General features: G+C 37.5%; 1 protein-coding gene across 1 annotated transcript in view; it reads left to right on the top strand.

Moving 5' to 3' along the window:
* Positions 1-16,391, top strand: part of MED14 (mediator complex subunit 14) — a 74,592-nt gene that overhangs the window by 42,234 nt on the left and 15,967 nt on the right. The window contains exons 17-21 of the mRNA XM_054566546.1: positions 5,906-6,066; positions 6,154-6,300; positions 6,992-7,083; positions 7,990-8,142; positions 8,411-8,680. Of these exons, the coding sequence (XP_054422521.1) occupies positions 5,906-6,066; positions 6,154-6,300; positions 6,992-7,083; positions 7,990-8,142; positions 8,411-8,680 (823 nt within the window). The remainder of the gene's footprint in view (positions 1-5,905; positions 6,067-6,153; positions 6,301-6,991; positions 7,084-7,989; positions 8,143-8,410; positions 8,681-16,391) is intronic.

The raw sequence follows: 16,391 nt of genomic DNA on the forward strand, positions 1-16,391 counted from the left end.
GTATTTAGACTTTATCCTAATGGCAGTAAGAAGCTATTACATGTTTTTAAACAGAAACTGACATCGTTAGATAGGTGTTTTCGAAAGCTCACCCCAGTAGCAACATGGAGAATAAATTGGAGAGAAACAAGACTGAAGTATGAAACCAGTTGTTGAAAGGCTTCACACGAGAGTTTTTGATAGCTTTGGTTAAGGAAGGTTCCTCAGGGACTTAGGAGATGAAATATTTAAGGGTTGGTTGGTGATTAGATTGATGTTGCAGGTGAGAAAGAGGAGATGGTGACAAAGATGACTTAGATTTATCTTGGCCAAATGAGAGATGATTGTTGTGTTTTCTGAGATTAGGGACACTGACAATGTGGGTGTGAAGGCACTTTCCTAAGTTTGAGGTGCCTGGACATCCATTTGCGTAGGTAGGGATGTATTTCAAACTCAGATGACAGGTCTGGACAAGACAGGTAGATGAGTCATCACCAAGGTGATAATAATTGAGCTGGGATGGTAAATTAGATCACCAGGGAAGAGTATACAGAGGGAGATGGGCAGAGGGCTTTGTTCTAAACATACAGGACAAGGGGCCAAAGGATGCTTGGAAAGCTAATGCAGGGTGTGTGCTTCATAAGGTGACCAGGATGGACTTGAAAAGTAGTATGTCATTTGAGAGATCAACCTTTTTTGGTGCAGAAAACATTTTGGGGGGGGGGCATTTGTATTGTTTCTTAGATGTTGCTTAATAATATAAATCATATAAGCAATTCTTATTGATTGAATTCCTCTGTCTACCAAGACATGGCAGCTTTGCAGTTTGAGCCAGCAGGGCTTTAATTTTTGTTACTTAGAAATCATTTTGTTTCTGTAGAAGATGGGAAGCACTAGCAAATGGCATACACTCCCCCGATGTGTCATGGTGCTTACTCTAGATAAAGGGTTGAAGAACTGGAATAGCTTCCTTTCCTGGCTATCTTAATGCCATCTCTACGAAATGTTCTTTTCAGGAGCGGTAGAGCTAGTCTTACAGTGGAAATCAATAGGAAAATACAGTACTTTTAACTTAATTGCCTTTGGCTTTGAATTACTTGTGCTTAAAATACAGGGTGTTTTTTTCTTTTCACTCTTCTTGGCAACTGCAGATAAGAGAATGATGTTAACATTTGTGTTCTATTCTCTTAGTTACTTACGTTTTTCATATTTTTTTAATCCTCACCCAAGAATATGTTTATGGATTTTTGTTTTCCATATTTTGCAAGAATTTTACAATATCTTATGCTGAGCTTTCTTTATGAAAGACGTTACAGTCTCTCTTCTTCTTGATCTCAAGATAACTCATAATACTCCTACTTTAGGAAGAAGCATGTTATATTTTTGAGCTTCATTTTACAGTAGTTTTAAAGAAAGTTTTTATATACTGGGGTAATGTTTTCTATATTTAAAACATAAAAGGAAAATATATAGAAATGAATAAACTAAAGGTACCTGTTTGTCCAGTACGTGCTGTCCATTATGGGGGTAGGATATAGAAGTGAAGAAAGAAAAAGAAATGCTAGATGTCTAAACATGATTTACTAAGTTATAATCCTGCATAGATTTATTAATAATTAGTAATTGCTCTAATGCATTTAATCTTTGAAAACTCTTATTTACAAAGCTTTTAGTCCTAGATATGTTTATATTAAATGGGAGTATGAGATGATACTTCAAAGCTTTAAAAGTAGCACATTTTTCTTCTCTTTGCTAAAAATATGTTCTGTTTTTGTTTACTGTATCTCCTTGAAAATCTGTTGACCTGGCCTTCTTGGTGTGCCTCTGAAAGTATCTTGGCAAAACACCTTAGGTCACTGTGGTTCGTGAACCTATTGCTTTGTGCAGACTCAAAAGAGCCTTGAGCCTACAGCACAAAACGATGCAAGTCTCAAGAACAGCTTGCTTATGGAGCCTAGTTTTGAGCTCTTGAGTAAATCTCCTACCTTTTCCTGAACTAACATAGTAATAATGGGCAATGGTGCTGGTCCTCCAGCCACATCCACAAGGTTTTTTTCATTTCCTCGACTGTGTTTCTTTGCCTCTTATAACTTATGCAAGTAATACATAGGTGCAGCTGTTTTTTGAAAGTTCTGTGACTCAGCTTATGTCAATTGTGTGACTCAGTCCTTCTGCATATGTGAGTATGAAGTTTATAAAACCCTCTTCCCTTTCCTTATTGGCATAATTGTACTGCTTTTACTAGCACTTTCGGTGATCATCCTGCTTTTGTACCACAGTCATAATGTGGTTACTGATATTTGTAAAACTCCTCAGAACGAAACTGACACACAGTACATAATGTCCAAAAAGGAGCAGTGCTGACATACATCTGCTGTAGAAGACCAAAGCCTAGTTCCTAAATTTGATCAGTACTCAGAATTATAGGAGAAAAATCAGTCAGAAGTAGCTGTTTAGATTGAAAAACTTTTATGAGTTGGTAGAAATTTTTGGTTAAGGTTAATCCATTGTCCTGGAAAATATAGTATTGTGTTGGCCAAAAGTTCATCTAATTTTGACTCTAGTTGTCTTTAACTTAATTCAAAACAATTTTGTTCAATAGTATTGTTACAGCTGTCATATCAGCGCGCATTAAAAAAAAAACTTAACCAAAATTGGTGAATTTTTGAGCAGCCATTTTAATACTGAAGATGGAAGAAAACATGCAACATTTTTGGCATATTATGCTTTATTATTTCAAGAAAGGTAAAAATTCAATTGAAACGCAAAAATAGATCTGTGCAGTATATGGAGAAGGTGCTGTGACATTCAACATGTGAAAAGTGGTATACAAAGTTTCTTGGTACTGTTGACATTTCAGCCAAATAATTCTTTGCTGTGGGGGCTGTCTTATGCATTGGAAGATGTTTAGCAGCACCCCTGGCCTCTGCCCACTCGAAGGCAATAGTAGGAGATAGCCAATGCAACATACAAGGTCTGTCCAGAAAGTATCCAGCCATGTGTTATGAAAAACAGACACATTTATTGAAGAAGACACAAGAAATATTGTACATAGGACAATGACGCCTCAGTCCCTTTCAAAGTAGGCACCTTGGGACCTCACACAGTTCTCCTAATCGCCATCAGCTGCCCGATCATGTTTTCCTGAATCTCATTGATATTCTGAAATCTCTTCTCTTTCAAAGGTGATTTTACTCTTGGGAAAAGCCAGAAGTTGCAGGGTACCAAATGTGGGCTGTAGGGGAGCTGAGTCATCTGGGTGATTTGATGTTTTGTCAAAAACTTCTGCACTAGACTTGATGCATGAGCAGGTGCCTTGTCATGATGAAGCTGCCAATTGTCAGTTGCCCATAGCTGTGGCCTTCTGCATCATTCACATAGTTCCCATGGAGGAATGTTCAAGTGTCACACAAAATTTGATGCAGATTCATTGCTATACTCGCTCAGTCATTTTTCATGCATTGGCCACACAGTACACATGCTCACTCATAGCATCTATTGCCTCCACTGATGAGTACAGTGAAGCCATCATTGTTCACACATGCGCATTCTAGTCCACTCTCCTTGGCTGCCAGGTTACATCAATGTACAAACTGGTGTCACTACATTAATGATAGCTGGACTTTTTCTGGACAAACCTCATATTCAAAATATCCAAATCAATAAAGTTATTGGTGAAAATGAAAAATGTGTCTTTTATTTTATGGAAAAAACTAAATGGACTTTTTTGGCCAACCCAATACTATTTTGAGTTTGTAACAATTTTGTCTAGTTTTCTTTTGGGGAACCTGTTTTGTTTGTTTTTCTTTCCCTCACATAATCATGTGTGGAAGATTAATAACTGTAATTTACTTTTATTCTCTCTGTTACATTTATAACCTTAAAAGCAAGTAAATATTTTACAAGTTTCTTGAAGTAGAGCCAATTATATTTGTGTCACAGATTAAGAAAAGTGACATGGACTGTTTTTTTAAGATTGTGTGTCCCTGAGAGCATAAATTGGAAGGAGTCTTGCTCAAACGTGTGCTGGCTTCTGTGCGTTTGTTTTCTAACCATTTGGGTTTCATGAAACACCTATTTTATGTGAAAGGAGGATAATAATACTGCATTTATATTTTCAAAGTCAAAATTTAAAAATCTATCTGAATTGGTTGCTTTATAACTCTTATGGGTTAGGGTTATGCTTTGAAGGGTAAAGGCAGGTAAGTCCTCAGTATACCTTTAACGCTTAAAAGCATATATGCAATGTATGTGATTCTTACAATAATACTCCAAATAGAACATTGGATAAAATCTTTCTGGTAGTGATCAGAGGTATGTAGTGATTAACTTTTGAAAAACTTGAAATCTGTACATTTAAGAGGAGCTGTGGAAAATTTTTAATGGGGAAATTTTCAGTACTATGTTAATTTGTTTTTATGCAACCTGTATAGATTCATTTCTCCCAACCAAGTTTGTTTTTTACCATGTGTAAACTCTGTCTCTTTTTTGCTTTCTCAAGTTGTTTATTCTAGGTCAGTGGTTCTCAACCCCAGCATAGTTTTGCCCTCTAGGGGATATTTGGCAATGTTTGGAGATGTTTTTGGTTATCATTAACTGAGAAGAGGGGGTGGAGGTGCTCCTGACCACTGGTAGGTAGAGACCAGGGCTGCACTGGACAGCCCTTTACAACAGAGTTACCCAGCCCAAAATGTTAATATTGTTCTAGGTGTAACATGCTGAATAAGAGACCTGAATCAATATTCCGTGTTTCCAATTATATTAGTTGTTTTTTGCCTTAGATATTGATAATCATACTGAGTCTGAGAATTAATTCACCATCCCTATAAGTTAAAGGATAATTTATAGTTAAATAATATATTATCTCATTATTTCATCCATTACTGAAAAAACAGCTAAACTGTGTTATCTCTTAATGTTTTATGACAAATAAGATAGTCATAAAGCTGCAAGAGGAAAATGGATAGATAGATGTTTTAAGACACCAAAACTAATACACATGGTATATGTAAGTGATAATCACAATGTGTTACGTCTCCAGAGAAGGAGAAGAAGCAGGGATAATGAACCTGGAATTTTGTCATGGTAGTCAGTGATCAAGGCTTGGTTTCCTGCAAGGGGAGAATTAACATATGTGTATACCTGCTCTATCAGCCACCATAAGCACTTTATATATTTTTTGTCATATTTTAAAATCATTAACCTATGAGCTAATTATTTACCTCCATTTTGTAGTTAGGAAACTGAAATTCAGAGGGTTTAAATGTAGCTGAGTCCAAAATAAAATGCAGGTCCTTGCCCTGGCTGGTGTGGCTTAGATGGTTGGGTGTCATCCCACAAACTGAAACTTTGCTGGTTTGATTCCTGGTCAGGGCATATGCCTGGGTCGCAGGCCAGGTCCCCAGTTGGGAGCATGTGAGAGGCAGCTGATCGACATTTCTCTTGCACGTCCATGTTTCTTTCCTTCTTTCTCCCTCTCTTCCCTCTCTCTTAAAATAACTAAGATCTTAAAAAAATAAAAATTAAAAAAAGCAGGTCCCTGACTCCAATGCTCCTGTTCTTTCTGCTGCATCATCACCCTGTCTTCAAAGAGTGATTTTACAAGTATTTTGTCCCCCTTAGTTTTCTAAATAGATTTTGTGGAAAGCCAGTATCCTTGATTTTCATTCTAAATAATTGTAGTCTTTTTTAATAACAAGATTAAGGATGAAAACAAACATCACTTTGTTAAAGTGAAGAGTCCTCACCTATGTTGAAGTGAATGGAGATGGGTTAAACACTGAATTGCTGTGAATTGCTTCCTTTTACAGAAAGTGCCTAGTTTGAACTGGAGCTATAATGTAGATAACTTTCCTGTCATTGTGGAGATTGTGCTTTTGTCTTTCTTGATGTGAGGTACACTTCATATGCTCTCTTTTATCACCAGAATCCCTCCCTGTAAGGGTGTAAATGAGGAAACCCAGAAGGCTCTGGATCGCTCTCTCCTCGATTGCACTTTCCGATTACAAGGTAGAAATAACCGCACGTGGGTGGCAGAGTTAGTGTTTGCAAATTGTCCACTTAATGGCACTTCTACCAGGGAACAAGGTGAGATGCTTTACACACTTCGTCTTTGCATATTTCTGAATTTCTTTTCATATTGATTGTGATTAATCTTCTCTTTTAATCCGGCAGGACCTTCCCGGCATGTTTATCTAACATATGAAAACCTATTGTCTGAACCTGTTGGTGGTAGGAAAGTGGTTGAAATGTTCCTTAATGACTGGAATAGCATTGCACGATTATATGAGTGTGTGTTGGAATTTGCACGTTCTCTACCAGGTACATGTGATAATCTTCCTTTTTTGTGGGGGGGAGCATTCCCCCATTTTTTAACTGAAGAGGTAAAACATGCACATTGTAAAAAAACAAAAATTCAGAAGTATATCTAATGACAAATAAGCTTCCCTTTCAACTTAGCCTTTAGTTTCCTTCCCCCAGAGACAACCACGGTTAAGTTTCTTACGTATTCAGGAATTTTTACACATAGGTAGACCATGTATAATAATAGTTAGTACTTAGCAGGGAGTTTACTATGTGCCATACAATGTAATAAACAGTTTGCTTGTATTAACTCATTTACTCCTCATGATCACACTACGAGGTGGGTAAATTATTATTCTTCATTTTACAAATGAAGAAAACAAGTCACAAAGTTAAAAAACTTGTTGAAGTTCACATAATAGCTAGTAAATAGCAGAGCTGGAATTGAAAGCTCTAACCATTATGCTACAATGCTTCAATATATCTCCACCCCTGCACAGTCCCCCTTTGTAGAAGTGGAAATGGAAGCCTACAGTCTGTTTATACTGTTGCTTTCCTTTCTTTCTTTTTTTTTTTTTAATAAATTACATATTCAGAGACCTTTTGATCTAGGCATATAATATTGCCAAAATACCCTCTTTTTCAAAAATATATTTTTAAAATTTTGCATGTGTATTCTTAATCTCCTTTTTGTTTTCTTTGTATTTAGACATACCTGCTCATCTAAATATTTTCTCAGAAGTTCGTGTTTATAATTACCGAAAACTTATCTTGTGTTACGGAACTACCAAGGGAAGCTCAGTAAGTATATGAATTAATTAAAATGGAAGTTCCTCTCATAAATCTTGTAAAAATCAAGAATTCAAAAATTAGAAAAACTGCCTTGAGGGCTCAAGTAAAAATTAGGGATAAAGTGGTAAAATTTAAATACTTTGTTGATATAAATATAGTATACTATAATGTTTAACCCTTTGAAATTGGAAACAAAAATTAATACCCTCATTGATGGGTATATAATCTTGGGTTTTAGACAAGGTAATGTACTTTTGGTATTTACATTTTTTTCTTAACTGATTTCAGATCTGCTTAGCAATGTGATTACTGTAATGAAGTTTATGTATCAGTGGTTTTGAACATTATGGTATGTCAGTGCTTTTGGTCACATGATAATTAACATTGTTCGATCCTATCTTTATTTTTAAGGTATTCTCCATAATCCATAGTCTCCTTTTTTTTCCCTACCTCATATGTAAAGCCCTAGAAATTTAGTATGAAAATTCAGCCAGCTAGTTTTCTTTCTAGCCTCTCCACATCAGGTAATATCAGAAATTATTTGACTGTTTAAAAATCTATTAATGAAAACATCTGTGTTTAGTGTGGCTTCCTTTCCCTTTACACAGGTGTGTACCTAGAGAGTGACTCTTCATTAGTTCAAGAGAAAAGTGAAAATTAGGAACACCAGTGATACTTTTAAAATAAAGTTTAATCAAAATATTTTCTTTCGGGCTTTCTCTTTCTGTTTTGTTTAGAAGTGGGCTATCTAACACACATGCTCAGTGAATGTACTGGTCCATAGTAACAGCAAAACTGGAATTTAAAGTGTCCAGTCTTATGTGTTACTTTCAAAAAAGATCTAGTTTAGATCTTTTCTTATACTTGAATCTGTTACTTTCTCAGTTTCTGAAACATGTATTCTCTTGGATTTAGATTAGTATCCAATGGAATTCCATACATCAGAAATTTCACATTTCTTTGGGAACTGTTGGTCCAAACTCAGGTTGCAGCAACTGTCACAATACCATTCTCCATCAGCTTCAAGAAATGTTCAACAAAACACCAAATGTGGTTCAGTTATTACAGGTAATTAAGTTTATATTCTCTTTAAAAATAAGATTAAGTCAGTGTTAGTGATGAGGGTGGGTGCCTTTGTCTTTTGTATCTTTCACTTTTCTTGGAGAATTTTTATTCAAAGTGAACACAATGATCTAGTTTGCATTCTCTTCAAGGGAAAGTTTTATGGCATGTGTCAGAAGGACATTGTCTCATTTTTTAAAGTTATACAATGAAAATTCTGAGGTTTTAGCATTGTACAGAAACCAGCTGCTCTCACTGTGTTTGTTTTTTGTAGGTACTGTTTGATACTCAGGCTCCATTAAATGCTATCAACAAACTCCCCACTGTGCCGATGTTGGGCTTGACCCAGAGAACCAACACTGCCTACCAGTGCTTCTCCATTTTGCCACAGTCATCCACCCACATCAGACTGGCCTTCAGGAACATGTATTGCATTGATATATACTGCCGGAGTCGAGGTGTTGTGGCAATACGGGATGGTGCCTATAGTCTTTTTGATAATAGCAAGTTAGTTGAAGGATTTTATCCTGCACCAGGACTAAAGGTAAGAGACTTTAGTGTCATAGCATGAATAAACATAAATATGATCTCAAACAATTCCTATGAGGGGGAAATAATAGGGAAAAGCAACAAATTTCTGTTTAAATTTAATAGCCATGTTAACGCATTATCTCTCTGAAGGAGCTAGAAGTTCTAATAAAGTGTTGTACGTATGTTTATGAGGTGATAAAATGTTTTTTCCCTTATTTCCTTTCTCTGCTTGTGAGCAAGATAGAAGATACTGAAGAGTCCTATTTACTATTTGCAACTTTGAGGAACTCGAAAAGTAGTTTCTATCATTGATTATGGAGTAGGTTTGATTCATCAGTGGAACTACAATGCTTTTTTAAATGTGGGGTCCTGGGCCCCAGTCCCTTGATTCTGGAGTCAAATAGTTCCAAATGGTTTGTTTTGAAAATTAGTGCCCGACAGCCTTCCTCGCCCATTTTCCTGCTGTGCTTTCAACTCTTACGTAGCTGATTCTCTTGGTCTTCACATCTTATCTCTAAATAGATGCTTACATTGCAATTTGTTAAGGTATTATCTGATTCTTACAATGAAAGATGAGGATTTAATGCTTTTTTATATGCCCCTTCTACATTCTAGGCTGCTGCTCCCAGTATACAAATTCTTTCCTCCTATCCTTACAATATGGTTAGATAGCAATTTTGATTGGATACTTTTTTATTCACATTATTATAGATATGTAAACACTATTCTTCCAAGCTTCCCTCAGTATGTTAATCTGCCAGATGCCTTACTAGTTACATCTTGAAGAAATGTCTTCCACAGTCCTCTGACCTCTAAACTGGAATGGTAGTGCTCCAGATTTTTTGCACAATTTTGACTTAGGAATCTACAGAAGGATCACAAAGGGAGAAGTTTCTTCACTTCTCTTTTGTGTTGTGTGCCCTGTGACTTGGACCCCATGTCTTTTTCTTGGTTTACTCCATTGTTTTGGTGAAATACTTCCTAGTGGTTTCTGGGAGAAAGTACATGGGAGATTAATTTGAGACTTTGTATGTGTGAAAGTGTCTTTAGTTTGCCCTGTCTAATTGAGAGAGCGGCTAGGTATGGAATTCTAGGTTGCAGGCATTTTGAAGGCATTGTTCCATTGTCTTTTAGCTTCTGTTGTGACCTATGAGAAGTTTAATCCTGTCCAAATTCTTGAATTTTATGTGACTAAGTAGGCTCTTAAAATCTGGAAACTTACATCCTTTTGTTCTGGGGAAATTTCTTGCATTGTTTCTTGATTCTTCTTTGTTTTCTCAGTTAGTTCTTTCTGGTACCCCTACTATTCTGATGCTGGATATCCTTAACTCATCCTTTAATTTTCTAATCTTTTCTCTTTTTAAAAAAAATTTGTTTCTGGGAAATATCCTCATTTTTTCCTCCTATCCTATTGTTCATTTCTGCCAAGATTTTTTTTTTGCCATCTTTAAAAAATTTTCCAAGAGCTCTTTTTTGTTTCCAAATGTTCATTTTATGACATTCTGTTCCCTGTGGCTAACTTCTCTTAACTTCTTTCCTCAAAATCTTCATTTCATCTATCTTGCTTTTTTTGTTTTGATGTCTTACATATTAGCATCTTTCTTCAAATATTAAGTGATTCTTAACCCTGCTTTTATTTAAAGTGAGGCTTCTTGACTGGGGTCTTCACTGTAGGATGATCTCCTTGGGCCATTTCTTTAGGTAATTCCCAGTGTTAGGTATTTTGGTTGGGCTGGTTTGAGTACCAAGAGAAGAGTTTCTAAGCCTCTGCAAAGATGGTGTGCACCTGGCATCCAATTTTTGGCAAGTCAGGTAAGAGAAGAAAACTAGTATTTTCAGCAGTCACTATGTAAACTTTACTTTTCATTTTTAATATGGTACCCTTTCTCTTAATTATTCTAGAGTTCCCCAAGTCAAAGATCCTCTGCCAGGGTGATAGAGTTCAGTGGGAGTGACAGGAGCTCCTGGAGGGTTTCAATCTCTCTCCCTTTTACTTTTTTTAAAGATTTTATTTTATTTTTTAGACAGATGGGAAGGGAAGGAGAAAGAGAGGGAGAGAAACATCACTGTCTGGTTGCCTCTTGCACACCCCAACTGGGGACCTGGCTCGCAACCCAGGCATGTGCCCTACACTGGGAATCGAACTCATGACTTTATGGTTCGCAGGGTGGCGCTCAATCCACTGAGCCACACCAGCCAGGACTATTTTTTGTTTTTAATTGAGATATAATTGACATATAACATTAGTTTCGGGTACACAGCATCATGATTCAATATCGTATATACTGTTAAATGCTTACAAGTCCACATACCATCTGTCACCATACAAAATTACAAAAATTTTTTTCTTGTGATGAAAATTCCCAGGATCTACCCTCTTAGCAACTTTCAAATATTCAACACAATATCATTGACTGTAGTCACCGTGCTGTATATTACTACATCTGCATGACTAATTCATTTTATAGCTGGATATTTGTACCTCTTGATCTCCTTCACTCATTGCACTCACCCCCTAACCCCTGTCCACTTTGACTATCATCAGTCTGTTCTATGTATCTGTGAGTTTTGTTTTGTTATTTAGATTCTACATGTAAGTGAGGTCATATGGTATTTGTCTTTCTGTGTCTGACTTACTTTATTTAGCATAATATCCTCAAGGTCCATCCATGTTGTCATAGATGGAAAGATTTTATTCTTTTTTTTTATGGTTGACCAGTATTCCATTGTGTATATATACTACATCTTTTTTTTTTTTTTTAGTTTTAGTTTTAGTTTTTAAAGATTATTTATTTTTAAACAGGGGAACGAAGGGAGAAAGAGAGGGAGAGAAACATCAATATGTGGTTGCCTCTCACATGTGCCCTACTGGGGACCTGGCTTGCAACCCAGGCATGTGTCCTGACTGGGAATTGAACCGGTGACCCTTTGGTTTGCAGACCGGCGCTCAATCCACTGAACCACACCAGCCAGGGCTATATACACTACACCTTTATCCAGTCATCGATCAGTGGACACAGGTTATTTCCATATCTTGGCTATTGTAAATAATGCTGGAGTGAACATAAGAGCACATACAGATTTTCAAATTAGTATTTTTGTTTTCTTTGGATAAATATCCAGACATGGTATTGCTGGGTCATATGGTAGTTTTGTTTGTTTGTTTGTGTTATTTATTTTTTGAGGAACCTCCATACTGTCTTCCCAAGTGGCTATACCAGTTTACATTCCCGTGAACAGTGCATGACAGTTCCCTTTTTTCCACATCCTCACCAACTCTTGTTATTTCTTACCCTTTTGATAAGATACCACCATTCTCATAGGTGTGAGGTGATGTCTCATTGTAATTTTGATTTGCATTTCTCTGATGATTAGTGATGTTGAGCATCTTTTCATGTACCTTGTTGGCCATTTGTATTATCTCTTGGTTGTGGTGTCTCTTAAACAGACTTAATCCAGTGCTTCTGTTTTTTGTTCCACCTTCATTCCTATTTCCAGAGGTATCTGGTGCTGCCAGTTCCTAAGTGTCTTAGGGATCTAGATGGAAACAGCTTTGTTTCTTGGCTTTCCCTGCTGCTTGCTTAGGATACAGCTTCCTCACATTGGGTAGTTCATTTACCACTCAACCATCTGCTCTCCTGCCTCCACAATTTATTGCTGTATTTTTCCTTTCCTGTTCTTTATATCTTTGTGACTTACTGCTTTAAAACAATTTTTATGAGTGCTTCAGGTGGGGTAGTGGGAGAAGATGAAATGTATGTTGTGAATTCATCATCTTTAATTAGAAATCAGACCATATACTTTTTTTTTCTTTTTTCTTTCTTTCTTTATTTAAATTTATAAATCATGTTTATACTATTACAGTTGTCTCAGTTTTTACTCCTTTACCCCCCTTCACCCATCCCACCCCCACCCCCCACTCCCACAGTCAATTCCCACTCTGTTATCCATGTCCATGGATCATTCATACATGTTCTTTATCTAGTCCCTTCCCCTTCTTTCCACCATTGTCCTCTTTCCCCATCCCCTCTGGTCACTTTCAGTCTGTTCCATATTTCCGTGCCTGTGCTTTATTTTGTTCGTTAGTTTATTTTGTTGAATAGAGTCCACTTATAGGTGAGATCATATGGTATTTGTCTTTCATAAACTGGCTTATTTCACTTAGCTTAATATTCTCCAGTTCCATCCATGTTGTCACAAAAGGTAGCAGTTCCATCTGTCTCTCTTTTTCTTTCTTAAATGCAGATTGATTTTATTTACTTTAATTTTTTAAATGTCAAAGTTAATTATAAACTATTAAAAAAATTTAAAACCATTATAAAGTCTAGCAATTAAACCAGCATGACACCAGCACAGAAATAATCAAGTAGATCATTGAAATATAATGAGCATTCTAGAGACAAACATATATCTGTCTAAGAATATATGATTAAGTTGATATTTCAAATCAATGGGTAAAATAAGGCTTATTCCACAAATAAGGTGCATGGGCCACTATTACTTGAGATAAAACAAATAGCCCTATTTCTCACATTATACAAGAAATATTCAGGTGAGTTAAAAATCAATATGTAGAATCTAAGGAGTTTTAGAAGACAATAGAACTAATATTTTTCATGACCTGAAGTAAAATATTCAAACCCAGAAACTACAAAGTAAATACTGATAATACGACTATATTAAACATTTAACTATATAGTAATATACATATAAAAAAAGTTAAAGGACAAAGGATAGAATAGAAGAATATTTGCAACACATATAAAACATGGTTAATAGGGGTTTCTTTTGGGGGGGGGAGGAGTTCTATAAACCTTTAATCAATAAATAGATAAAACTACCAAAAAGTGATTTAAAGTTTTTTTTTTTTTAAATAGAAATAGGCAAGAAATATACTAAAACAGGTTCAGTTTCAACAAATAGTAAAGGAACAACTAAAATAACATCATTGTCACAATCAGATTAATGAGTATTAAAAATATTAGTAAAATCAAGTATTGGCAACTCTGAAAGGAACTGGGTATTCATAGAAACTTTTTCTTCATCTTAAAGCAGTCCTGTTAGCATATTTTGCAGTGCTGGTTTGGTGGAGGTGTATTCTTTTAGCCTTTTGTCTGGGAAACTCCTTATTTCGCCTTCCATTTTAATTGAGAGCCCTGCTGGGTAGAGCAGTCTTGGTTGCAGGCCTTTACTTTTCAATACTTGGAATATTTCTTGCCATTCCCTTCTGGCTTGCAGTGTTTCTGTTGAGAAGTCAGCTGCTAGCCGTCTTGGGGCTCCCTTATATGTTACTACCTCTTTCTCTCTTGCTTGCTTTAGGATTCTCTGTTTGTTTTTGATATTTGCCATTTTAATGATGATGTGTCTTGGAGTGGGCCTCATTGGGTTCCTCTTGAATGGGACCCTCTGTGCTTCCTGGCCTTGTGTGACTTTTTCTCTTCTCCAGTTAGGGAAGTCTTCCATCATGACTTTTTCAAATAGTTTCCTCTATCCCGTCCTCATCCTCTTCCCCTTCTGGTATCCCTACTATACGGATATTATTACGTTTCAGGTTGTCCTGCATTTCCCTAAATGCCTCTTCATTCTTTTTGAGCCTTTTTTCATTTTCTGGCTCTTTCTTGGAGCTTTTTTCTGCCTTGTCCTCCAGCTCGCTGATTCGGTCCTCAGCTTTATCGAGCCTGCTTTGGATTCCTTCTACTGTGTTCTTTAGTTCAGAAGTTGTATTCTTCATTTCCTCTGGGCTCTTGTTGATAGTTTCTATGTCCTTTAATCATGCTGATATAGTTGGCAGTAAGTTCCTCATAGTTTCCCTGTATTTTTTTGTAATTTTCTGTGAGCTCACTGAGCTCATTGAGGTTCCTTAAAACTGTTGTTTGGAACTCAATATCTGTTAGTTTACTTGCCTCTATTTCATTTAGTTCTATTGCTGGGGATTCCTCCTTTCCCTTGGATGGGAGCATGTTTCTTTGTCTTCCTATTATTTATGAGACTCTTCTCTTTTGCTTCTGCTTCTTAAGTTGATCTGTCTTGATTTCCTGACTTTGTGGTGTGAACTTCTATGGTTGGAGACCACTGTTTTTACTTTTTGGGTCTGCCTGTGATGATGTCATATGTTGACCCTGTCTGACCTTCAGCAGTCTGTTTGAGACTTTCAGGAATCTACTGTTTGTGGCTGTCTCCTTCAGCTGTTCATCTAGTCGCTCTACACTCAACAGGCCGCCTTAGACAGCTCAGGGTTGGGTGGAGTCCCTCCTGGGAGCAGGGTTATTGGGTCCTCTGACACTGGTGCGAATGGGGGAGGAGTTCGCACTGGGATCCTGCCGGCTACTCTCTCCATTCTTTCCCAAAGCCTCTGTCCCCACTCTCTCCTCAAGTGTCAGGAGACCTCTCTGCGCCCCCTTTAGGCAGGGATCTTCTGTCTGTGGCTACCACTCTGCACTCAGCAGGCAGCTTAGACAGCACGGGGCAGGAATCCCACCTGGGGTCGGGGCTATTGGGTCCTTGGTCGCTGGTGTCGCTCAGGGGGCGTGGCCTCTGCCTGAGCAAGATGGCTGCTGCCGCATGGGGCATGAGTCAGCACTGAGATCCCACTGGCTACTCTCCCAGTTCTCTCCCCAAAGCCTCCTTCCGCAGTTTCTCCTCAGGCATCTCTAGCCCACTCTGCCCCCACCTTTGCCGGAGACCAGAGTATGTGGCTGCAGATAAAAATTTATGCGTCGGCCCTTTAAAAGGCTCTTTGAGTCTCCAGCCACCACCCATCTCTGGCAGAGAGCAACCCTGCCACTTTTCGCAGCTGGCTGTTTTCCATGCACTTTTTGGGCTCTGGTGCTGTGGGCTAGAGATCCCCAATTTTGCTTTAGACCCCGCTCTTCTCAGGGGGATCCAACTGGCCCTTTCAATATCCTTCTGGTGCTGCCACCCGTGGGCACCCCGCCCACCTTCTGTGGTCTCTACCGCATTCCTTACCAGTTAGATTGCACTAAAGCCGATTCTTCTGTCTCCAAGGTTACAAGGCTCCTCTCTCGGTCTTGTTCAGTTGTTGGTTCCAGGTGATTTCTCCACAATTTAGTTGTAATTCCAGGTTGGTCCTGGGTGGGAGGAGGTCAGTGTGACTTCCACTCACTCCTCCACCATCTTGATTCCCAGACCATATACTTTTAAAAGCTTTCAAGTGATTCTGATAAGCTTACGATCTATATTTTTGAAGATTGAGGAATAAATATTAAAAGAAAGAAAACCTGTCCCTGACTGATGTGACTCAGTGGATTGAGCATGGGCCTGTGAACTGAAAGGTCATGGGTTTGATTCCTAGTCAGGGCACATGTCTGGGTTGTGGGCCAGGTCCCCAGTTGGAAGTTTGCAAGAGGCAACCGATCTATGTATCGCTGTATCTCTCGCATATTATGTTTCTCTCCTTCTCATTCTTCTTCCCTTCCCTTGTCTCTAAAAGTAAATAAATAAAATATTTAAAGAAAAAAAGATATTTTAACAAAAATCCATGCTTGACACAAATTGTGAAACCTTGCTTAGTTTTTTATGACATATAAAACAGACTGTCCCATTCTTGATGGTTCAAGATTAAGTTATATTAGATAAAAAAGGGAAAAGATGGCTTAGTTCTAGCTTAAAAAGTGAGAATGCTCACTAAATAGGAAATTTTTCAACATACAACTTTTGATTTTTCCTCCCCATTTTTGGTTCAGAAATTAATAAGAGAATGCTTT

Source organism: Pteronotus mesoamericanus, unplaced genomic scaffold (genome assembly GCF_021234165.1).
Source record: "Pteronotus mesoamericanus isolate MK-2021 breed Mesoamerican mustached bat unplaced genomic scaffold, CSHL_Meso_final contig_173, whole genome shotgun sequence".
NCBI lineage: Eukaryota > Metazoa > Chordata > Mammalia > Chiroptera > Mormoopidae > Pteronotus > Pteronotus mesoamericanus.